General features: G+C 35.6%; 1 protein-coding gene and 1 long non-coding RNA gene across 3 annotated transcripts in view; one reads left to right on the plus strand and one right to left on the minus strand.

The window, feature by feature from the left end:
* Nucleotides 1–25,636, minus strand: part of LOC101739889 (uncharacterized) — a 145,584-nt gene that overhangs the window by 93,642 nt on the left and 26,306 nt on the right. The window contains exons 2-3 of the mRNA XM_038021503.2: nucleotides 3,153–3,474; nucleotides 587–1,839 (exon numbers count right to left, since the gene is read on the minus strand). Of these exons, the coding sequence (XP_037877431.1) occupies nucleotides 587–1,839; nucleotides 3,153–3,474 (1,575 nt within the window). The remainder of the gene's footprint in view (nucleotides 1–586; nucleotides 1,840–3,152; nucleotides 3,475–25,636) is intronic.
* Nucleotides 11,146–24,977, plus strand: LOC134201259 (uncharacterized). 2 transcript variants are annotated; one of them, XR_009976465.1, is made up of 2 exons: nucleotides 11,146–11,697; nucleotides 24,725–24,977. It is a non-coding gene; the product is annotated as an uncharacterized LOC134201259 (long non-coding RNA). The 2 variants fall into 2 exon arrangements; XR_009976464.1 differs by lacking the exon at nucleotides 24,725–24,977 and adding an exon at nucleotides 12,294–12,502.

Genomic DNA, 25,636 nt, shown 5'->3' on the forward strand with positions numbered 1-25,636 from the left:
AATATGTTACTAGACATCTAGTCTGTAAAATTCTCATCTCAAACGTTCCCAGTGTCGTAAAACATATAAAATAAGATATCTCTTTACAATGTAAATCTAAAACTAGGATGAGTTTAAAACATAGGTTAACAAATACTGATAATATTATATACTGCGATTCAATGAAATCTGAAATTTCGTAATAAGTCCAAAGGAAAATACCTTTAGGCCTGATTAGAGAGAGCTATACGTGCAGTCTTCCGGTCCATTAGCATTGAAAGGGCGGCGCGTGCTCATGTCGCGCAGATCATTGTCGCGCACGGCCACGTTTAAGCCGACTTTCAATCTAAATCAATCTCCTTGAACGCCGTCCCTCGACGCATTGTTCTCGTTTCTATCGTCGATTAAACGTAATGACCACATTTGACACGTTCATTACACTCGACTTGGCCGAAGCCGGCTCGCTTGTTAAGGTCAAGTGCAGCGAAGATCATCGATCCTAACTTTCGTAACTCAACTGCAAGCGTTGACATGACAATGGCCGGGTTCAAAGTGCTTTGTAGTTCGCCCGTCGGTTAATGAATTATGAAAAGCTATGAATACTCACCGGTAATTCGAGGTAGTCAGCGATCGTGTATTTAGCGGCTCCTCGTCGAATATCCGCGAGCGCAGCAAAATGTTCATCTCGACGCGCTTTCCGACGGAGCAGAGCACGAGCATAGGGGTATGCGGACAAATATTCTCCGTAAACATCCATTAATTCACCCATAAAAAGTTGCTTCATCAGGATGGCACTTTCACTAGCGTTACCTTCAGCAGGAGGAGGCGGTAAGTCTCGACGCTTCAGTGATTGCGGTATAGCCTTCGAGAGAAATGAACTTATACCGCTAGTTGACTCGCATGATATAAACACGTCCGTGGACTCACTCGATCCACACTTTGAAAATTGAAACGCAGACGATGATCCACTCTTTTCACTACTGGCTGAGCTCTGGCGATTTACACTAGTCTTTTCGTAATAGTCTGGATACTGTGGCTCAGATTGATTTTCTGTAGATGGAGATTCTTCTACGGCAGAGTTTGAATACTGCCCATTTTTTATGCATTCATATAGATCTTCTATTGATTCGTAGGGAGTAATGCTCCCGCAAGACTCTCCATCGGCGTCTTGTAGTCTTTCATACAAGTCTTCATTCTTTCGCTGTGTGACTGGAGTTATAGCAGAATCAGACCGGCTTCTTTTGACGCTTGGAACGGGATCATAGCCAAAATCATGTGGATTAAGAAAATTCCATTTGACATTAGCCCACACATTGTCCGTAACGTCAGCCGATATCCTGTGGTCAATGCAACATTGACCGCTATTTCTTATGGTTACTGTAGTGACGTTATCATTACTCTCCACAATGGAAGCATCAGTGACAGACTCGTTGCAATCCAATGGTATATCAACTATAATTTTTCGTATACTTGTACTGATCGACGACAAACTTGACAAATCATCTGACTTACGATTTTCTGCATTCTCATTTACCTCAGAGCCGGTTATAATAGACGAAGCGTCAATATCATGTTGGGAAATTACTCCTTCTTGCATTAATTCAGTAAGAAGGCTCTGGGGTTCTTCTTCTTCGACGACAGTATTTTTTGAAGTTGTTACAGGTTCATTATTGCCTGTTGTTGCTTCGGACGTTATTAGACCAGAATCGATATATTTTCGCATTCGTTCAGCGAGAGCGTCACTAGCTTCGGAAACTGCTTCTAAATAATAGAAGAGTATATGGTACTCTTCTCTTGAAATCACTGCGGCCCGGAGGAGTGGTTTTCCGTAAAGTTCTATTGCCGAGAATAGCGATGAAGCTGAAAGAAAATAATATGATTTTTATTTTATTTTTATTGCATAGATGGGTGGACGAGCTCACAGCCAACCTGATGTTAAGTAGTTACCGGAGCCAATAGACATCTATAACGTAAATGCCACCCACCTTGAGATATGAGTTCTAAGGTCTCAAGTATTTACAACGGCTGCCCCACCTTTCAAACCGAAACGCGTTACTGCTTCACGGCAGAAATAAGCAGGGTGGTGGCACCAACCCGTGCGGACTCACAAGAGGTCCTACCACCAGTAAAAATCAATTTACTTAAATTTGCTTCTTAAAGTAAGTATTTAACACAGCAAGGCATTAAAATTAAGTTTGAATTTATTAAGTTAATTTTAGATGTTGATAGCTTTTAAAATTTTGATGGTGCAACAGACCAACGTAAAACAGTTACTAAGCGAATCGTAATATATTCAAATTTAACTTGCTATTACGGTCACGGTTGGTAAGAACCCGATGCATACTGTAAGTGAGTTCTACGAAAGATTACCGGACAATAGTCAGTGTGTGTTGTGCGTATACTCGTACGTATTATTGCCAAACCGCTTTCTACAAACATCGCTGATTCTACACGTGGAATACTGAATGAGGAGTAGCGCACTATACGACAATCAAGCGCTCCACTAGACAAGAAAAGTTCATGAATGTCATTGATATTTCGTTTGTACGTGTTTTGAATTTCATGCGTTAAATTAATTCGTATTAACATCCTATGACGGCAATGTACACAAGTACGGAGCGCATTAAATTAAAAAACTCGATAACGTACAGATTTACTTGATGTTATAATAACGCCAATATTTTTATTGTTGACTAGCTGCCTCAATCGATAAATAAAAGACCTAAACTTTTGTGTAAAATAAACAAAAGGAATCCGTCCGACGGGGGACACATCAAAGGGAAAACAAAATTGTTATTTTTATTTAATTCCGAACATTTTCATATTTATCTACCTTTTAAACCTTCTCTGGACTTCCACAAATAATTCAATACCAAAATTAGCCAAATCGGTCCAGCCGTTCTCGAGTTTAGCGAGACTAACGAACAGCAATTCATTTTTATATATATAGATAGAAGATAGATAGATAGTTTCTTTAATCGCCGAGATTCTATAGGCTAGATAACGTATTCCCTTAATAAGCAATCCAAATTACGTTACAGTAGATATAATAAGACATATTACAAGTCTATACGTGTCTAAACAATTTTTTTTTACAATTTTTTTTTTATCTGTCTGTTTCAATCTTAGCAGCTGTTTGGGAATTATCTTGCTAAGAATTAAACCTCACTCACCGTATATTTTCTCCCATGCCAAAAAAACTTCAAGGTCTCGACCGTCCCATTGCGGGGGCTGATATTCCGCTACCAAAACTTCACCTTCGAGCACCGTAGCAGAAGCTCTTGGATCCACGGGTGCTTTGGAGCCACCAAGGAATAGCAAAGCGGCTGGAGGTGCTGAAGGGGGTGTCGTCTCGGGAAGAGGTAGAGGTCCTCCGAGAGGAACTGCAAGCGGTACTGATAAAGGTCCAGTGGGAATGCCAGCCACCACCGTTCCCGCATCTTGTAATGGCTCGCATACAACTTCAGCAACAGTACTGTGACCGCACACTGTTACCTGTTAACAATGAAGAGTTCGTTTAAATTTTTGTTACACAGACAGTAGACCGGCAATATCATCTGTGGATCTGCGTCTCATGTAATAACGTTCAAATTGGAACAACTTTAATTGACATCATTAACCCCTTGATGACTCACTGGGTAATTTTCCTACGAAGTGGACTGACCTGCCGCTAAAGTTTGCGAGAATCCGCTGAATGCAAGCTACGCAGGATTGGTCATTATGGCGAACCTTGGGGGAGATCTATGTCCAGCGGTAGACTTCTGTGGGCTGACGATGATGAGTGACCAGTAATTTAAGGTACGACATTACTCTTACAAAAAAATATAAATCTTATTATTATACCTTTAAACGAGCAATTCTTATATATATACAATCTGAATCTCGGAAACGGCTCCAAAGATTTTCAAAAAATTTAGTACACAGGGGTTTTCGGGTGCGATAAATCGATCTGGCTTCGATTTATTTTCAGAAAATGTTGTTTTATTCGTGTTTTCAATAATGAAATTTATCGATAATCAACTTTATGACTCTTCCGACATCTATTGGCGAATAATAATACTATGTTACTGCTTTAAAGACACAACAAGATAGCGTTATATAAAAAAAAACCAGCAAAGCTCGGTCATCATCTAGTTCTAATAAATCATGACGACATTAAAATACTGTAGTAATTATAACACCTATTTCTGTTTACGTAATCTTTCGAAGACCCGTTTCATCTTGACACGTTTCGAACTCGGAACTCGATTCAAATTCGAAAAAAAAACCATTTAACGGTTTTAATATTGGATGAGCTATCTTTGTCTCCGATGCCACTGATGGCCATTTAAAATTATAATGTCTTAGTGATTCTAAAATCCTTATCTGATTTCGATAACCGATTTTTACACCCTGTATGATAATCATTTGTTCCGGTTTTTAACGGTAACCCGTTAATCTTAGATCTAGAATGTGCGATATCTCGAATATGTACATTCAATATAAAACTTCGTATGGACCAAAAAAAAACAAAGAGAAAATTGTCTAACTATTATTGTAATTATGGCTACGTTTTAAAAATACCCTAGAAAATACCGATTTTATTGGTATAGATAGACCAATGACTCATGTCCCCCTACCCAATGCTATGTTGTTACCGGAACCCATGGGCTAGTCAATACCAACGTCAAAGTTAGACCCAAACTCAAGAGACGCTTCAAAAATGCGTAACAAGCTCATTATTGATGATTATTCATTCCTATAATGTGGGTATAGTAATTATTTCTTTGTTCCTATCTAACACGGATATCCAAATGGTTTGATATAGATCTATGTAGGGCTTCTAACTGTAGCAGTCGTGATAAAAAATATAGTCTCGTCAAATAACGGAGACATCATTCTGATGTTCCAAGAATTTTAACAGTAACATAACATCTAAGCTTTATTAACTTAGCCATACTTAGAAGCGGTTTGCGTTTTGGATTACATGTAAACATCCAGCCGACTCATATTAATCGTAAACAAATGGAAGTAATTATTTACATGCACCAACTATACAGAGTTAATGTTCACAAAAAATCAATTAATATATACAATGCTCAGTTTTTTATTATTCAATAGTTTAACTATTAGTTTTGATCTAACAAGAATAACTATTTAATAACTCGATAAAAACTCTGTGACTAAACAAAAAGCATTTATGACTTATTTTACAATTAATATATTTCGCATTTAGGTATATGTCGATTTGACATTATCCTCGAAGCTAAAACGATGGTCGGGTTCATGGCATTTTTTACCAGTCCCTGAAGTGACGTCATTGCCGAGTTATGCGCACGCGCGCGATCCCCCCTCGCTCGCCAGGATAATGCGTCTTGATACATCTTCGACGAGGAAAAAAAGCTGCGTCGGACAAGGAGCAACCGATTTTACACGGCCAACGCACACTCATTTTAAAGAACCTGTATCGTTCTGTTTTTGTTTTGTCAGAATTCTCATCGAGATTGGTACCTTCACACTTTTAAAATATCTTCGTAAAGATGCTTCATTTTAACTACGCGCAATGCTACAACTATCTTCTGAAACCTATTTAAGACTTAGCCTCGTTCGGCAAAATGAATTAACGACAAATTGCGCGATATAAGTATTGATAAAAAAAAATGTTTCATAAGGTTAACGTTATATGGTGTCTACTTTACGTACAATAATTGTTAACATAGAGATTTATTTAATTAATTTACAGTAAAATAGCAGTAAATACTTGAAATGACTCTCAGATCAGTCACTGTTATTAATTAGACTGGAGATTTTGATAATTCCTAATGAGATATTTAATAAAGCATTGTATAATTGGTAAAGCTTTGATTACACGGTAATGTATAAACATTTAAAGATAACGTTTAATATTGTAAATAATTGTTTTCACACCTATTTCTTTAATATTAAGTACATTTATTATCTATGCATCTATTTTATTCAATGCATTATGACCTAAAGGTCTTAGGTACCAGGTCATAAAATCCCTAAGAAAAAAATTCAATGCATTCAATGAGTGATTCAATGCATCAAGTTCATGATCTCCTCGATTCTAGGGGCGCCATCTATCGAAAAGTTTAATCCAAGTAACACTTTCATTTTACTACTGCCATCTTGAGGAGGCCGGACGTATGAAAAGCATTTGTTTGCTCAAGTGGTTTATTATATCACAGATAGATGGCGCTGCAATATAATTTTTTTCAAGTGTAAATGTTAATAAGGAGGAAACCTTTTTTTTTAAATAGAAATCCATTTTATTGAAAATCTTCCCTATCCTGTATACGAAGAGTAAATTGTAATTAACGAACTGTTCTAAATCCTTTTTAACATTTACCACCGAAGGCTTACTAATATACAAATCGAGACACTAATCGAATACTCGCAAAATTACCAGTATTATTGTGCTGATACAAATTTATTTTATTTAAAAACCACGAGATATTGTTGATTGTGGTTTCTAGTTTTATACTACAAGATAAATTAAGTCTTTAATATGATACTAAAAATGCAAGCGGTATTAAAAACATCGATAGAAAGCACTTATGAAACTTTCAAGCAGTGTAATAAATTAATGACTTTTTAATAATTCATATGTATTTCTGATAATTATGCACCATACAAAACATAAGCATGTCTAAACTTACATCAAAGTAATATATATATATATATATATATATCGCCAGGATCCTTTTCTTCGTGTTAGGCGAGTATCATGCGAGTATTTGGAAATGTCCCCCTAACGAAACGTGTTATTTCGCCGACTGACACACTTTCCATCGTTTACCGATGCTACAATTACATTATATCAATAACTCAAGACATGTGGCTACTCGTATGTCGACCGACTTATTTATATCAAGCCATAATTATTTATTCATAACTTTTCACTTTCTTTTGATTGATGCATGAACTTTCATTTCGATAAACGCATAGGTCAGTTGAGGTTTTGTTTATTTCTATAATTCTACATGTAAAAGAATCTACATATATTCAAAATAATGCAGAAACCTTTTTGCAACTTACGTACCTACTTGTTTTTTGACACATTTTAGTTTTTGGTTAAATCGTTAGCATAATAGAATTACACAATTTGTGTTTGTTTAAACCATACAGCAAAACTATGAATAGTAATCTTCAGTTTGGCAAATAATAGACGGGTGGCGCGATATAATGGACATTTGCGTGTGACTTCTCACGCACTTAAGTTTTTACATGACACAAAGCAAAATGCGGAATCTATGCGCCTGCGTGAATTTAGCTTGGATGTTTGCGTGAAATCGAATAGAGGGTAAATAAAAAAAATAGATTCGCTCCAAATTGAGAAGGTTCTCGTTAGTCAGTTAGGATAAATAAAATATGTATGATTGCATCATATAATTATGCCATATTTTGGTTCTGTGACCGTCGTAGGTTTGACAATAAAACATTCACAACGCCCACGCGCCTGTGTAAACATGATTTGTAGTAAATTTTTCGTAATTGGGTTTTAGTTTTTGCCAAAAGTAAATGTTTTAAAATTTGTCATCGCATTTCCGATCATTTTAAGCTGATTATCAGTTGAACGCACCAAACGTAGATAAGATAGATAAGTAGTTTAAATAACCGATAGATACGTACCAACCTAATGAGTTAACGTTGTTATCTAACACGCAATACCGATTATGAATGACAAAACCAATCTCTTATTAGGAAATTAGAAGTAAAATGACTGAAATCATTAAGACACGGATGGTCCTAATAAATAGGCCTAATTAAATAAAATATTTAATTCAAATAGGTGCAGATAATTCTTAGAAGACGTATTTATTGTATTTGGGGATTTCGCAGTGAATCTGAATTACCTTCCAGTTTTATTTCCTTCAAGTCTGCTCGACATATTAAAATTAATATGTATTTAAAAAATGCTAAGTCAAATATTAAAGTTAATGTGTTGTATAATATTTATTACCTAAGAACGATGTCGAAGTCATTTAATCGAGGAAGCCACAGAGAAGTTTTTCATTTTTTCTGAAATTAGCGTAATAAGTATGTAAGTGTTTTTTCGGTCTCATTGTCTGCTTGAGGGTATGTCACTATATCAAACGTTTCCGACCTTTGTCAACTGTAGGTCACTTTCTAAACTACGTTGAATAGAATCGAACATTTGGCAACGGATGCGTTTCGCTCTCATTCGCTACTTTTTCTTTTACTCGTCGTTAAATTATTTTTGTCTGTCGGTATGCATTTAACTGTAAACAATGTCGCAGTTGCGTGTTTGTTTTGGAACGACCAGAGAAATTCGTAATGAAATTTGATTTAATGAGTAACCCATATTATGATGTCTCATGCAATTGTCGTGAGCGAGAACATTCCAACATAAGTTCGCGCACGCTCAGCGGAAACATTCGTTAATTGAAAAGATAGAAACGATAAATTTACTTGGTTTAAATCAATTACAATTATTCTAAGGCTATTTCAATCATTTACTTGTCTTAGCTTATACTACTTCCGCAGTTTTAGCTGCGTCAATTTTTTTGTGTTCTGAACGAATAGAATCTGGATAAGCTGCTGGTGACAGGCAAGGTATGCGGGAGAAGGCACAGAGGCAGGAAATCCAATGCGCTGGTCGGACCAGATACGCTCCACTCTCAATATCTCAGTCCACGTTGCTATCCACACAGCCAAGGACAGGCAGGAATGGCGCAAGATGATGCAGGAGAAAGTTATTAGAGGAGACCACGACCCTCAGCACTGAGGAATTTAATGGAAAGCTTAATATGGATTCTGCGTAATAAAAGCTTTAATCAAATTATTAATTTTAATTAATATTTTATATTTTTAATTAATTAATTTATAATATCTAATTTATTTAAATAATTTATATTGAATTTTAATTAAATCAAATAACGCTAGAATGGCGGTTCATAACATACTATCTGCGAAGGGTTCAAAACTAAATTTAAGCCGGAAATAATCGTTATTTGCTTTAAATGCTTCTAATACGCTACAAGACAATTCTTACATAAGCCTTATTAAATCTATCCCGATTTTAATCCGATTGTGAAATACTTACTACGATTTAAAACAAAGCAATTGTAGTCAGTTTTTACCCGCAATAGTTTTAGGGCATCATTCATATCAACACCGACAAACTTAATAGGGAAGTTAAATCTCCACCGAATTGTACCTAAACGTTCTGACGGCATGGGAGGATCACCGGTCGGGTACTCTGTTTTGAAACATTCATAGCATAGCATAGCATAGCATAGCATAGGTTTCATAAAAGGTGGCACATACGTATGTACGTAATAAAATTTCTGATAGAATGCAATAGGAAGCTACAAGGATGATTACCACCCACCAATGTCTGGACTGTCAAGTGTACATGACACAGATATTCAGGCTTCGATATGATGTCCCAGGAAACTACATCACAACACCAGGACGTGAACTGGTTTACCTGCTAAAACAATTAAAGAATGGACACTAAGGTTTTGAACAAAATCATTAATGTAACCTCACCTCTAATTATTTGCTGTCTTATATAAGTTTTTTATTATGCAATTAATATGGGAAGAATTTATATTCCAATAAAAATAAATTTACAATTTTTGTCTCATTAAAAATCGAAGCTTCATTTAGAATTTATTATTTATGCTAAATATGTAGTCAATGACAATACATTGAAAAGTCTTATACAATTTTATATAGCTGTGTACAAATTGTTCATTACAATGATAAAAGGGTACCAGGAAACACGAGATGTTACCAAGGCTGACTCATTCGTTCGTGACGAACTTAATGCATGGCTACTCTGTCGATATCACAGTAACTAATTAGTTTCTAGAAAAACTCAATTTATTTATTTCAATATTTATTAGAATATTCAGGTCAATTTCAATTGTAATTTGACGACTGGCACTGACTGGTCTCTTTCCAAAACTCTGTTGAAGAATGTTCCCTAAATGCCACAGCAGTAGGGAAGCTGATTCCGGAGTGGAATTGTAAGTAGCCAAAAATATTGAATAGAAAGCACTGTTGATGGACGGAGTTTTCCAATAGGTACATTTCCACGGCTTAAACCCAGTGATGAACAGATCAAACGCAGAAGTTGTGAAACTTTAAGCTATAGCGTCTTCCAATGCGAGGTGTTATTTTAATATGTCTCAAATATTAAGTGTATAATCTATGTTAATATGTATTGTATATGTATTGGACTTTTTGGCGGGAACGCGAGGAGTGAAGTTGTGTGATTTGTTTTATTTTGTCTATTTAGTGTTTCTTCAGGTTTAAATGTGTAATAATGGTGGTTTATTAACTGTTTAATATCTGTGAAAGTGCACAAATGTGGGAAAATGAAACAAAGCTGCTGGACGTAACTTCTCGGGTTCCTCCAAAAAGTCCACTGAAAAAATCTCAGTAAATGACCACCATTTTACTGCGATTATATTTCATCCCATATCATCTCATTTCATTAAATTTCATCCCAGTTGATTAATGTCTCAAATTAATCATCTTCATTTCATTTCACTCCATATTATCATTTTTCATAAAATTAAGAAAATAAAGTAAAATAAGACATGACTTAAAGGTCTTAGTTACCAGGTCATAAAATCTCTTAAAAAAATATATATATATATGTATTGTATTGTGAAGATGAGGGTATGTCATTAATAATGGAAAACAGCTTGTCATCCGTCAAGTAGTGACAGCTTGAGTGACGACAACTGTTAAAATGGCGGGCTATTGTAAATGAAACGTCATATTGGAACACCCTATATAACAATTTTATAATCTAGTAACTTCTTTCGCATCTGCTATAATTTAAAAACAAAATTAATGGGATATAGAAAAAACATACTATTGTATCAAAATTATTAGAGCTCTTCGAATAACGCGAGGCTGAATCATTACATTGGAATTGTGAAATGAATCAAATAATTATTATATTGATTGTTATATAAATAATTATATAAGATTAATAAGCTTTTTATATAGCTAGTATTGTATTGTTAAAATAAAAACTTAAATGTGTTGCTCTGAAAGAACAAAGAAACGAAATTTAAAGTTTATTTTATAATCTTGTAGTTATCTAAATAGAAATTAATTTTATTTAAATTTTAAGAAATGTCATATTGTTTCTTTTTGTCAAGGCTGCCTTTTCGACTTTACAACATATGCGCGGACGTTCCAGCCATTGAAGTATGAAACCTATTTTAAAGGTCTATGGTTCCAGTACATGTCGACAGCGCATGCGCGGCATAATTCAAATTAAAAAAAGGAACAAGACTTTCTTTACATATATAAAACAACACGATTAAAGAAAAAATCAACACAATTTTGAATTTGGATCTTTATATTACCATGTTGTCATGTTTTTTTTACTAATGTCCGACAACGTGTTTCAATTTGTGTACTGTAAAAACACTGGTCTGTCTGGTAAAGTTAAACAATCTTATAATGATATGCTACATTCGAATTTGACAAGCTCGATAGAACAATGGAAAACGAAAAAGGAACATAAATCAGTCAAAGGAATCAAGCGACGCTGAATCATGCGACATATATGTACGACATGATATATATTTTTTAAACAAAAATCGACCTTATCACAGTTGTATAAATCTGATGGTCATATGGTGAATTCATAGAAATTCATATTTTTCGAGTAGGTACCTACCTACGTGTCATTATGAGTGACATCCATGAACTACATGACATACTGTAAGTATTTGAAAACTATGTATAATAATTACATATTAATAAACCATGTCAAAATCGAACACGAATAAGACTTACTTATTTAACTTAAATTAAATTTCGCGAAATAAAAGTTACGAAACTGTTCAAAATGTCAGCCAATCCGTTCAAAGAACCTTCACTTTTATTAAATTCATGTAATAATTGAATTAGGTTATTCATTCTTGAGGTGAAAAATTTAATTGATTGAATAATTAACATTTATTCATTGAAGTCGTCGTGGTCTAAAGGATAAGATGTCCGGTACATTGGTATGTAGCGATGCAACGGTGTTCGAATCCCGCAGGCGGGTACCAAATTTTTCTAATGAAATACATGCTTCAGATATCTTCACGATTGACTTCCACGGTGAAGGATAACATCTAATCATGCAACTATACTGAGGTCTGAAACCTTAGAACTTATATCTCAAGGTGAGTCGCGGCATTTACGTTGTAGATGTCTATGGGCTCCAATAACCACTTAACACCGGATGAGCTTGTGGGCATGTCCACACACATCTAAGCAATAAAAAAACATAACATTAGTAACTATAATTATTTACTATGAACTATTTGTAGGGCACGTGAAGAGTCCTGTCGTGTAAATCGGTTTATTTTGACAATTTAGTGTATTTTATTTATAATGGCCACCATTACAAAAATATTAGCCGTTGAAGTTGTAATATGAAACTGTGTCAGTAAGGGGAGATAGAAAAATATCGTTGGTTATATCTTCACGGGTTTCTACCAAAAATCTGATTGAGGTCTCAATAAATTCTCGAAAACAATTTTTAAGAGTTTTTCTTTATAGATTATTAAAATTACTAAGATAAAAATACGAAGTAAAAATAAATAGTTTCAATTACAAAAGAGTACTTAAAAAAAACTTACAGTTAAATGAAAAATGGTAGTATTTTTGTATCTTATTTGGCACAACTATTCACATAGTCCGTTTAGTAGTGCTGTTGTAAACACTTAGAAAAAATCCAATATTGATTTCAACTCTATAGATCACGTGCAATAGACGGTTATTTCAAATAGTCATCGAGCCCAAGATCAGAACCAGTTTACGTGGTTCTGCGAATCTGGTTTCTTGTTAATAATACTTGTAGTATGAACGGAACACAGAATTCCAAGCTACGCGAGGAATCTTAAGACGAATATCTAGAAAAGCACGCAGCTATCTGTAGAAACTTTACTAGCAATTTATGGGTTTTATCAAAGTATACAATTCAATAGAGATTCATTAATAACTTTTTATTAAAATGTACAAATTTTATTATTCAGTAGGTAGTATGTCAGTTATTATTGTGAGTCCGGTAGAATAGTTCTTTTTTTTCCTACCTATGTTCATAGCTTTGAGAGGCTATTCCAGCTTCTTGACATGTAGGTGATCTCATGGGGCTCAAACCGGCAGTGTTTGAGCCCCGTGAGATCACCGAAATGATCACTGAGAAGATCCGGCAAGAAACTCAGTGGGCTATGTCTATTGGTTAATTTACTCATCGAGCCCTTCGTCGCAAGCGACGGGTTCGACGAGCACAACGACCGGTGCTTGTGGTACCTAAAAGCGCCGTTAATGGATCGGGAAATAGAATAGTATTTTTCCTTTTTTTGTATTGGCAAAAGCAATGCTAAAAAAACCAACCGTCCTTATGTAAGACATTTAAAACAACAACAACAACAACGTACACAGTCTTGTTATTTATAGAAAGAAACAATGTGTAATACCGTGGCTAAAACTTATGGCTCGAAGTGAATTTATAGCCCAAAAAATTGATTCGAAATAACACGCGAAATAGCATGTCTATGCGTTAACTCGATTACAGGTCCGGCTCGATTACCTTCACATTCGATAAATTTAATTATAACACACAATTTATTGCTCATAACAGTACTACCACTCGATTTTATTCAACTAATTTCCGTCATATTCAATAAACCTAATCGAAATTACGATGTTAATCAAAGCGTTTATTTTTATTCTATATTGAAATCGAAATTAAATTCAACAGAATACGTAACATCCACTTTTACTTATATTTCGTATTGGAATATTCACGTAATATGAGAGAAACGTCGAGACAAAATATATATCTATATAATATATATCTATCTATCTCCCTAAATCTGAATAAAAATGAATGGTTGTGCTCTATGCTTTTCTCAAGCATTTGTCGGATCATGGCTATTGGCACTCCAGTGAAATTGCAAAATTAAAAACTAATTTGACGCTCAATTCACTGTTTCATACAAAGTCTATATAGGTACATCGGTTCTAATTTTAAGAATTTGACGTGCGAACTAGCCCATAGACAAAACCCACTGAGTTTCTCGCCGGATCCTCTCAGTGGGTCTTTTTTTAGGATTGAAGGATTACTGCTGGCCCGGAGGCCTTTCCAGTTTCATCAAGACGGGTGGGCGAGCAGACGCTCAGCCAGGAGGGGTGGGATTCGCTAACAGCTGTCCGAGCGCCTCCGAAGGAGACCTAACAACTCCAGAGCAGCTGCTTCGCGAATGAATCTACTACCGGATCGGAATAGCGACCCACTGAGAAGATCCGGCGAGAAACTCAGCGACCTGATTCATGGGTTAGGTTGCACGGCGAACTCTTTGTCGAGTTCGACGAGTACGGTTACCGGGGTCCCTAAGCCTGCTCCTATTGTTAGAGCTGAAGGCTTCTTATGCAAAGGTTATGGATCTGATGGATCCGTAAGGACGTGTCTAGGGCGTCGACGGTGACTGGCTCCTGCAGGATCAGGATCTCAGTGGGTCGCGATTCCGATCCGGTAGTAGATTCAGCGAAGCACCGCTCTTGTTAGGGCTAGTAACACTAATAGTTAGCAATCCTCTCAGGTTAAGCCCGTGAGCTCACCTGCCGGTCCACGTGAAGTTGGAATAGCCTCCTAGGCTATCAACGATTAAGTAGGAAAGAATCGGTTTACGCCCTGTTTTAGTGTTCTTTACTATTTCAATATTATACATTTACTTCTCTTTTATTGCCACTAAAGACAAACTGCCCAGAATTGACAAGTACTAACAATAATAATATGTCGTTAAAATCACAAGCCGCTGTCAGCATGTTTAGTTCTTCAATGAGTATTATTAACAAATCCGAGCGTTCAGATACGAAAACACCAGCTCCAATCTAAGCAACATTTTTAATAACCAGTGACAGGTTATGAGAGGTGACATCACGCTCAAATTGTTAGTGCAGCGTATACACAGAGATTACCACGTGCATAACACCTTGGGTCATGAGGTTGAGTCTTAATCACAATAAAACTATCGTACATAGCACTAAAACGGAAGATCTTCGGAAATGGATTATCCGAGTGTGCGTGTCACAGGATGAGGAAACGAGGTTAGTGTATTACAAGGCAGTGGTTACATCGCTGTGCACTTGTATATAGGAATCATGGTTGTTATCTTTACCTAAAGAGACTTTCCCCCGACCGACTGTTGCTGACTGGAACTTATGTTGAAATAATTTTTTGGGAATTTTCGTCAGTGCTAATTTGGTTATCGGAAATCTTCTATTCAGTGATAGTTACCGCTACATGTTCATCCTTAAAATCACAATACTCGATTGTTGCACGAAATAAACACGGCACAATTAATATTAATTTTGGCTCGTGCAGACTTTAATGACTCCGTAAGTAATTTAACAACCTCTTTATGCATTTTACTTGTTAAAATGTTCATGATAAATTAAAACTTTGAGAAGCAATGTCCTCTTGTTACGTAAGGTACAGTCATCGAGTAAATGCGGAGCAAAAACAAAATTAAACTGAATACCGTTATTGGTTTATCCTCAAGCCGTCCTTTTCGTACTTCGAAGGTTTCTTTTGAGATTAAGGCAATTAATTGAACAATCGTTGGCCTATTTCGAATTTGGTCAGTAGATCCAAGGCTTGTGAAATTGTTTTGAGTCTTATATATTTAAAAATCACTCCTCCCATTTTTATAAAGTCTGGACTTGTTGTGTTGTGTAAGTCTGCACAAAGCGGTGTCACATCTTCCTATTCCCACTTCGACCTAGCGTAGATACATAAAACTAAAATACTTCACAAAATTATATTATTAAAACGTTTACAAACAATACTGTGTGCTTACTGCGAGTTTTTTAACGTTCTCGATAGCGTAAAAGTTAACCCAATTTTGTATGTAGTTGGAACAGCGCCCCTAACGGCAAACGTAGGCAAACGATGCCATTCCATACAAATATGAGCTAACTTTTACGCTATCGAGAACGTTGAAAAACTCGCACTAAGCACACTGTACATCGAAAAGAAAATGACTAATTATATGAACCAAATAAATATTCCTAAGATCTTTTTTTTTTATTATTGCTTAGATGGATGGACGAGCTCACAGCCCACCTGATGTTAAGTGGTTACTGGAGCCCATAGACATCTACAACGTAAACGCGCCACCCACCTTGAGATATAAGTTCTGAGGTCTCAGTATAGTTACAACGGCTACCCCACCCTTCGAACCAAAACGCATTACTGCTTCACGGCGGAAACAGGCGGAGTGGTGGTACCTATCCGTGCGGACTCCCAAGAGATCCTACCACCAGTGATTACGCAAATTATAATTTTGCGGGTTTGATTTTTATTACACGATGTTATTCCTTCACCGTGGAAGTCAGTCGTGAACATTTGTTGAGTACGTATTTCATTAGAAAAATTGGTACCCGCCTGCCGGATTCGAACACCGGTATCTTTTACGGGTATGACATCTAATACTCGTAAACGTACATAGAAGGACTTAAAATTACTATGATGCAAAATGTTGTCATAGTTACTGCGTGTGCACGTAATGTGTTTACAACACAGTATTATAATTATACCAGTTTGTTAAACCAAAATAACAGAGTACGGACAGGTACGGAGTGCATTTAATAGTAAATTCATTTGTGATTCTTTCACCAACCACCACCAACATATACCACCAACTATAATTATTTTATACTAGCTGACCCGGCAGACTTCGTAGTGCCTCAATCGATTAATAAAATTCCTAAACTTTTGTATAAAATAAACTTAAAAAAAACAAAAGGAATTCGTCTGACGGGGGACATACCAAAGGGAAAATATAATTGTTATTTTTATTTAATTCCGAGCATTTTCATATTTATCTACCTTTTAAACCTTCTTTGGACTTCCACAAATAATTCAAGACAAATTAGCCAAATCGGTCCAGCCGTTCTCGAGTTTTAGCGAGACTAACGAACAGCAATGATTTTATATATACGTGATATACGTATTGATATATACGTGAACAGATGTTTTAAAATTCAAATTATTATCTTTTTTTGGACGGGATATATGGGGATATATGAGATATAATAATATGACCTGCCGCCCGAGACATGAGGCCAACTTTCAATTTATTGTATAACGTATATTTTACTCTTTAAGCCTTGATCGACTGGCTTTATCAAATATTCAAACTATATTTCGTCTATAGTCGAACATACGTGGACCATATTAAGTTCCAACACACGAGTTTTTAAAAACATTAATATACATTTTAAATAATCACAATGGGGATTGTAATCCCATATAGATTAAATAATCTTAATCTTAATTGTTTAGTGTACAGTCTAATGTTTCGTATTTTAAATAAATTTTATAACCATTCAATACTAACTACAATTTGATCACAAATATAGAACACTTAACGAATGTCATATACGCTGACGTCACAAAGCGTTTCAGGACAAGGTATCGCTAATAAAAAATGCAAAGCGTTATCTCACCTTGAGACTCGAAGCTAAATGAATGTAGTTGAGTAATACAGTTACTGAGGTTTAAAGTAATTTAAGCAGTCTGCGACACGGACTCGTTGCGAGATAACGGCTTCAATGTTTATTATAAGAGGAAAACGAAACAAGGAAATTAATTCAATAATATTGTAACTTACATATGAGGCCATCAGCGCAAAAGAGGCCTAAGCTTACCATAATTAGTATGGAGGCAATTAGGTTTGAATTTTCATGAATTTCAATTTGAGTAGGCAAAACAACAATACGCGCAAAAATAATGTTTACAAAGTTATCTGTTATCTATGGGTGAAACTATGGACAGGCCGGTTTTGCATCAAAATTTATTATATTTTAAATAAATAATAAATTCCAATATACGCCATTTAAGCTTGAATATAAAAAATTGTGGGTTAGGCCACTTTTGCGCTGATGGTCTCACATATGAAGTGCTTAGACCAATAACCAGTCACAGGATTTTTTATTTTTATCTATTCGCTGGTAGCCTAAGGGGCGGTTCTAGCTTGACTGATAGGTAAGCTCACGAGACTCAGCTTGAGAGAGTGTGCTAACACTAGCACTGGCAAGGGCAGTGCTTAACTGAATCTTCTACTTGATCGGAATCGCAACCCATCGAGAAAACTCTCGACGAGAAACTCAGTAGATTGTGTCTATGGAAATCTTTCTATTGCGTCATTAACGTCGTATCATGTATGACGATATCCTTGCTCCCTTTTTGATACATGAGATCGAAGTCTCAATTATATTGCGTGCATTGTTCGATCGAAAATTTCAAATTTCAAAGAATTTACTGCTCCACATAAATTGACCTAATGTTACCTACCTACCACTAGTAAAAATCTCCCGTATACTTCACGAATTTTGTTTTGGTGGTAGGACCTCTTGTGAGTCCGCACGGGTGGGTACCACTATCCCGCCTATTTCTGCCGTGAAGCAGTAATGCGTTTCGGTTTGAAGGGTGGGGCAGCTGTTGTTACTATACTGTGACCTTAAAACTTATATCTCAAGGTGGGTGGCACATTTACATTGTAGATGTCTATGGACTCCAGTCCATTTAACACCAGGTGGGTTGTGAGTTCGTCCATCAATCTAAACAATAAAAAAAAAAATAAACTGTAGCGCTGAGTTGGCTAATGATGAAAGTTGAAATGCTGTTGATCCAATGGACTGTGTACACATTACGAACAATGGCATTTGGCAGTCAGCCCCCGCTGATCACGTACGTAAAGTAACTACTGAACGGACATTACTTCTTATTGTTGATATGTACATGTATTAATTATTGCCAGCAATCATGCAACATATACCTACATATATTGGCTCATTTCGTTTTTTTTAAACTCTGCTTTAGGATAAAACCTTGGAATTATGTTTATTTATAAATTATCTGAATATAAACAAATCATAGATTGGCTTGCGACATCTAATTTGCATAAATTTCGTAATTATTTTGCGGCAATCTTATTGAGAGCTTGCTTAACTTTTCGAAGTGGTTTAAAATGATGTGAATGAATAATAAGGATATGATATTAGATGCTATTTGATTGAATTTTACATAAACGTGTACGAATATAACTAAATATGGTTATTGAATTCTAAGTATGTTATTAATCAGTACAGAAACGACTTTCTCGCCGGATCTTCTCAAAGGGTCGCGATTTGGATCCGATGTTAGATTCTGGAAAGCAATGCTCTTGCTAGGGCTTACGTTAGCAAATTCTTTCAGGTTGAGTCCGTGAGCTCACTACCCGTCTGGGCATAGCTGGAGTAGCCCCCTAGGCTACCAGCGAAAGGTAGAGAAAAAAATCTGTAACCTTTATGACTTAGCAATAGGGTTAATTTTCAAATGACCTTTTTTAGAAGGTATAATTGACTCTGCACGTCTATCTACCGCCATCTTGTCCGGTTCTGTCTACATTCTACATTCATACGCTCCAGGTAGGAGATAGTCGTTATAAAATTGAGACCCGGTCTTCATGTGTCCTAATTTAGGCAAATGATATTCATAGGTTCCGGAAATCATTGAACTCCAGGCCGTGAGCTCAGTCATTCACGTAAATTATTCTTTAATAGTGAATTACCATTCTGATAGTTTTTTTTTTAAATACAGAGAACAAATCCATAAAATACTAAGTTAGACGTTTCTTATAGATTTGATGTTCAAGAAGTAATGATTAGCTGTTAAGCAAAATAGGCCAACGACTACATATTTAAACAATGTCTTCTGATTTTTGCGCTTCGTTTTAAAATCATTTCAGTTCTTAACAATGACAAAAAGTGTCAAAAAGTCATTTTCAAATTATACAAGTGGAACGTGAAGTTATTTAAAATAGATACATGGTCTCTTTCAAGTTTCGATGAGTTTTTAAATAATAGCAAAATATATTTAGAGTTATTATTAATATTATACTTATAATAATATTATTATTATAAATATAATATTATTCTTAGTATCGGAAACACAAGGTCTTATAAATCTATCGATTGCTATTAAATGAATGAATGAATAGCATTAAGTAGCTTTAATATTACCTGTAGTGATTAGTGTTTCCTCGTTGTGTTCTGCAAAGTAATTTTCATGTCACTACATTATAATATACATTGTATATATGTAATCGATGATATTTATTAATCAAATTATCAAAACTGACGATCAGGCGATTAAAAGTAGTTATTAAAAAAATATCATAACTTTAAAATATTAATCCAATAATATCATTAATAGTATTAATAGAAAACTTTAATACATTTTACGGGAGTTTTCTTGATTGAAAATTTCGTCTTAGCAACGTTTATATATTGTTCATTATGTTATGCCGTATATAACTAGACATCTTTCTTTGGCTCTTCACTAAAGCGCCGAGGTTAAGATCAAACAGTAACTACTTTACCTGTGGTACTCAAAAATATTACATACGTACGTATGTAGGTACATACATTAATAGTTATATTATTTAAATCTTTTTCGGATTACATTTGCATATAATTTTAATACAAAAACAAAAATTGTATCAGCATGATTATTAAGATCAAGTATCTTGTCATTTTAACATATTGTGAACTAACCTCAAGAGTTATTGTTTTATTCAAAAATTCATGTTTTATTCAGAGGACTTCATAAATTTCAATCTTAGCAAATTCAAATACGGCAGAGTTTTTTTTTTTAATCCACGAATATTTTATCTACACTTCACCAGTGAATTTATATGGATAGTTGCTATTATGATCGCTGTAAGATTTACTTATTTTCGTGTGGCCAATTTCTATTTGAGTGTCATTCTTGTATTCGCTTGCGTTTTGCATATTACGTATTATGCGCTACAACGGTAAAGCCAGACCGCGCGATACATTTACGAACGAACAAACGTTACCGATTATCTTGGATTCTTGTTATTCATTTACATCTGTCCGACTTACAGGCCAAAGTATGTGGGCAAATGCTTTATTTATAGCAGTAAACAAACTTACTATTAGTCTAGTGGCGTCGAAGTTAGAGGTTAAATTATTAATAGACGTTCCTTTTGATTAATTTAGATATCGATCAATACACTAAATGCAGCACTCTTCACATAACTGAAAACCGAAACGAGTGTATACAATAATTAAAATTACTTTTACTGGTTAATCTCGAATTTGTTATTTTCATTATATTATTTCCACACATTTTTACACAATCCAATTCCACACGATTTTGAATACGCAAATCTGATAGGAGTCGAGAAAAGTTTGAAATTTTAATAAGAAGCATAATAACAAAATATAGGTGTAATTTTTATACAAAACCGAATTTAGCGTAGCGTTCTGAAGACAGTATTTTACTGGTGGTAGGACCTCTTGTGAGTCCGCGAGGGTAGGTACCACCACCCTGCCTATTTCTGCCGTGAAGCAGTAATGCGTTTCGGTTTGAAAGGTGGGGCAGCCGTTGTAACTATACTTGAGACCTTAGAACTTATATCTCAAGGTAGGTGGCGCATTTACGTTGTAAATGTCTATGGGCTCCAGTAACCACTTAACGCCAGGTGGGCTGTGAGCTCGTCCACCCATCTAAGCAATTAAAAAAAAAGCTAAAAAGACAACACAATCCCTAGCAACAGTTAGTTCCCTACCAATTTTAGTCTACTTTCGTCATTGAATTAAAGTTACAATGCAATTTATTTCTTATATTATTTTATTAAAATCAATAGTTCTGTTAGATAATCCTTGATCTAATTAACAGGGATCAGTGTGAACGTTCCCTATTAAAAACATCGCATGTTAATTAGCGGAAAACAACAACACAAACTTGTGTATCGCCGTGGGTGCGTGATGCATGCAAACTTCATTCAAAAATGTAACACATCCGATAATAGAGTAATAAGTTGCCCACAAATTATGATAATTGTCCATAATGCATATACTGCATTAGCTATGTATATTTGTAAGTGCATTCACACGACTAATGTAATTTGTAGTTTGACATACCTTCCGGGTAAAGCTTGCACCGCTGTGTTTCCGGTACCGGTACGAAATTAATATTTAAAGGTTAAGGTTTATAAACTGGGTTATCCGTTCTTGAACAATGAATTTCTTATTGCATCTCAAGTATTGCTATCCTAGCGGGTTATTGTGAACAAATAATCTAATTGAGTTTAAATTTCAAACAACGCTCATTGTACATTCGTGAATACCTTTTCTTATCCTACCTGTGCTGATAGCCTTGAGAGGTTATATCAGCTTCGTCCTAACATGTAGGTGAGCTCACGGGGCTCAAACCGGAGTGTTGCTAACACTGGCCCTAGCAAGAGCAGTGCTTCGCAGAATTTACCACCGGATCGGAAACGCTGAGAAGATCCGGTGAGAAATTCAGTGGGCTGTCTTTTTTTTTTTATTGCCTTTGTAGGCAGACGAGCGTACAGCCCACCTGATGGTAAGATGGTTACCGTCGTCCATGGACTTCAGCAATGCCAGGAGCATTGCCGTTGGTTAATTCGCTCGTCGAGCCCTTCGTCGCAAGCGACGGGTTCGACGAGGACGGTGACCGGTGCTTGTGGTACCTAAAAGCACCGTTAATGGATCGGGAGGATCCGTAATAACGTGTAAAGTGAATACCAATAATAGCGTGGTGAGAACATACTCTAGTTTTTCGGGAGTGTATTTTAATTTTTACGATTCATTTAAATTCGAATACTTTACAGTTTTCGCGGTAACGTGTCGATTGAGGAAAGCCGTAAACCGTTCTCATTACGTAAAGAGTTATTTATGTTGTATGCGAGTCTATCAAATTGTTAGTTAGACAAAAACATTACAATTTACACAAAATATGCCGTCGAGATACATATTTATGATAATAGATAATTTACCTATGAAGTTCAATCAGTCAATCAATGAGCCCTTTAGCCAGAACTTTTAGCACTGTTGGATTTATTTTTTGTATATTTGACAGAATGTCTCTCAGTTCAGTGTGCCTATTGGCATAGGCTCCCTCCAACACTGTCCATTGTTGTCTATCTTTAACAACCCTCCTCCAGTTAGGACCGGCTATCAATTTTATATCATCCACCTATGAAGTTACTTTTTTACAATACTGGCCATTTGAATCATAACTTATTTATGGCTGGCAATAAATTCTAATTTAAAATGAATTTCATTTTTAAAATATGTATTTTATTTTGAAATTCATTCGTTTCTTTATTGATTGATTAGTTTATTGATTTTGTTTTTAATATACGATAAAAATACGAGTATTTGTGAAATATGAGTACCGTGGCGGTAGTAACGCTCCACAAAAGACTCTCAACATAAATGACATGTTATTACAGTCCATAAAGTTAGACATGTACGTCTTTGTACTTTAAAACTTGTCATGTACTTTAAAAATGTAATTCTTAAAGTCGAAATTTCAATCGAAATTTCGACTGTTTTGTTTTTCAAAATAAAGTTCAAATTGGAATGTACATTTTTTTTTTCAAAAAACGGCCTTCCCCTGCTAATTAGACTGCAAAAATAAAATTTGACTCCCTCGAAGTGAACGACAACTATAATGCGACCATAAGTGGCACGATTTTTATAAAAGTAACAGTTCTGAAGAATAATACGTTTAGCCGTACGTGGCTAAACGTATTATTCTATTAACGTATTTACATTTACAAGGTATTAACAGGTAACGTATTTACAAGGTATTTGCGACGTTGAAGTGACAGTGGGCAGGACACATTGCTCGTAGAACGGATGGCCGTTGGGGCCAGAAACTTCTTGAGTGGCGACCGCGTACCGGATGAGGTAGCGTGGATAGGCCTCCCACAAGATGGACCGACGATCTATTGAGGTTTACGGGGATCGGCTGGATGCAGGCAGCGCAGGACCGGTCTTTGTGGCGAGGCTTGGGAGAGTCCTATGTCCAGCAGTGGACGTCTGTGGGCTGATAAGAAGAAGAAGATACGTGGCGTCCGTATACACTCACCATCAGATGGACCGTATCCACACAACTCAGTGAAGACAGTCGAAAACCACTTTAAGCCCTGATTTTGTGCATTTTTACGATTCGAAATCATCATACAAGAATCGATTTAACTTAAATTAACTCGTGAGCAAAGAAAAACAACTTTATTTTTGAACGTATTATTTACCCACGCTTATAACGTCACTCGTTCCACTTTCCGTATTCTGACCGAACCACAGAACATAAAAGGCAGAGGACAACTGTATTTAGGTGACGAGCTTGAAAGGAGCGGTGTAGGTGTGAAACACAGATAATAATCTAGTTCGCTACATACAGAAACTAGGTATTTTGTTTTTGTTGTTGTCTAAATACGGTGATTATCCTGCGGAGATTATCAATTTTTATAACATTTAACTGGGGTAGATAGCGGCAATTCTATGTCCCGACATTAGTGTTGTCTATACATCGACAAACAAACGCCAGGTGAGCCGCATGCTCGTCTATTTTTTTTTGTTCCTACCTATGCTGATAGCCTTGAGAAATTATATCAGCTTCTTGACGTCTAGGTGAGCTCACGGGGCTCAAGCCGGGTGTGTTGCTAACACTGGCCCTAGCAAGAGCAGTGCTTCGCAGAATCTACCACCGGATCGGAAACCGGCGACCCACTAAGAAGATCCGGCGAAAAACTCAGCTGTGTCTATGGGTTAAGTGGACACAATTTTAAATCACATACTTATTTAATTAAAACTCGATTTTCGAATTAATATCTGAATTGATTTTAAATAAGAAACTTACTTTCAGGTAAGAAATGCACGGCTATTGCGCGGTGAGCTGCGACCATGCGGTTACGCGCTAAAAACTTGTGCAAATTTTATAAATAAAATGGATTTTTTTCTCTTTCTATACACGGCAAACAATTTTTAAACTCGTATATAGTTTTTAAAAATAAAACTGAGGTCCTGTTGTCGTCTTATCAGATGATATAGTGTAGCTTTGAGTCCAATTACACACTACCGTTATGATCCAAAACAAAGTAAATAAATTTTTAACATATTTTTGTCTAATTTCTTCACGATATGGTGTTTCGCTTTTTTTTTAATAATTTAATCACTCACTTGCCGTAGGTAAATGTAATATGAAAGTTTGGTTTTCTTAGTAAATTTTCCTTCACAAACTGCATCCGTCATACAATATATTATTATGTACTATTATCGTCGTAACAATATAAATAAATAATACAAACAAAAAGAATACAAAATATTTAACAATATAAATAAATAATACAAACAACAAATAAACAACACAAAATATTTAACCTAATAAAAATGCTACTGTGGCAATTTAATGTTTTGTTTTATAAACAAAGCAGCATAATACTCGGCTATTATATAATAAAAGACGTGACCTTGAAGGTTTAAAACTAAAGTCGGTCTTAATACACAAGTTTTTCAATTAAAAGCTAGGTTTGATGACCGTGCAGTCTATAATTATCTATCTAATTTTATAAAATCCAACCAAAACTTTCATTACGTTCAAGGAGTTCCAGAAAAACAAACATTCACTGCTCGTTTACATCGATTCCTAATTACGGAATGTTTTTGGAACGAAATTATGTATATTTTCTTATATAGGTAATATTTTTCCTGCCTATTTCAACCGTGAAGCAGTATGCGTTTCGGTTTGAAGGGTGGGGCAGCCGTTAACATACAGAGA

This window comes from Bombyx mori, chromosome 3, assembly GCF_030269925.1.
Source record: "Bombyx mori chromosome 3, ASM3026992v2".
Classification (NCBI taxonomy): domain Eukaryota; kingdom Metazoa; phylum Arthropoda; class Insecta; order Lepidoptera; family Bombycidae; genus Bombyx; species Bombyx mori.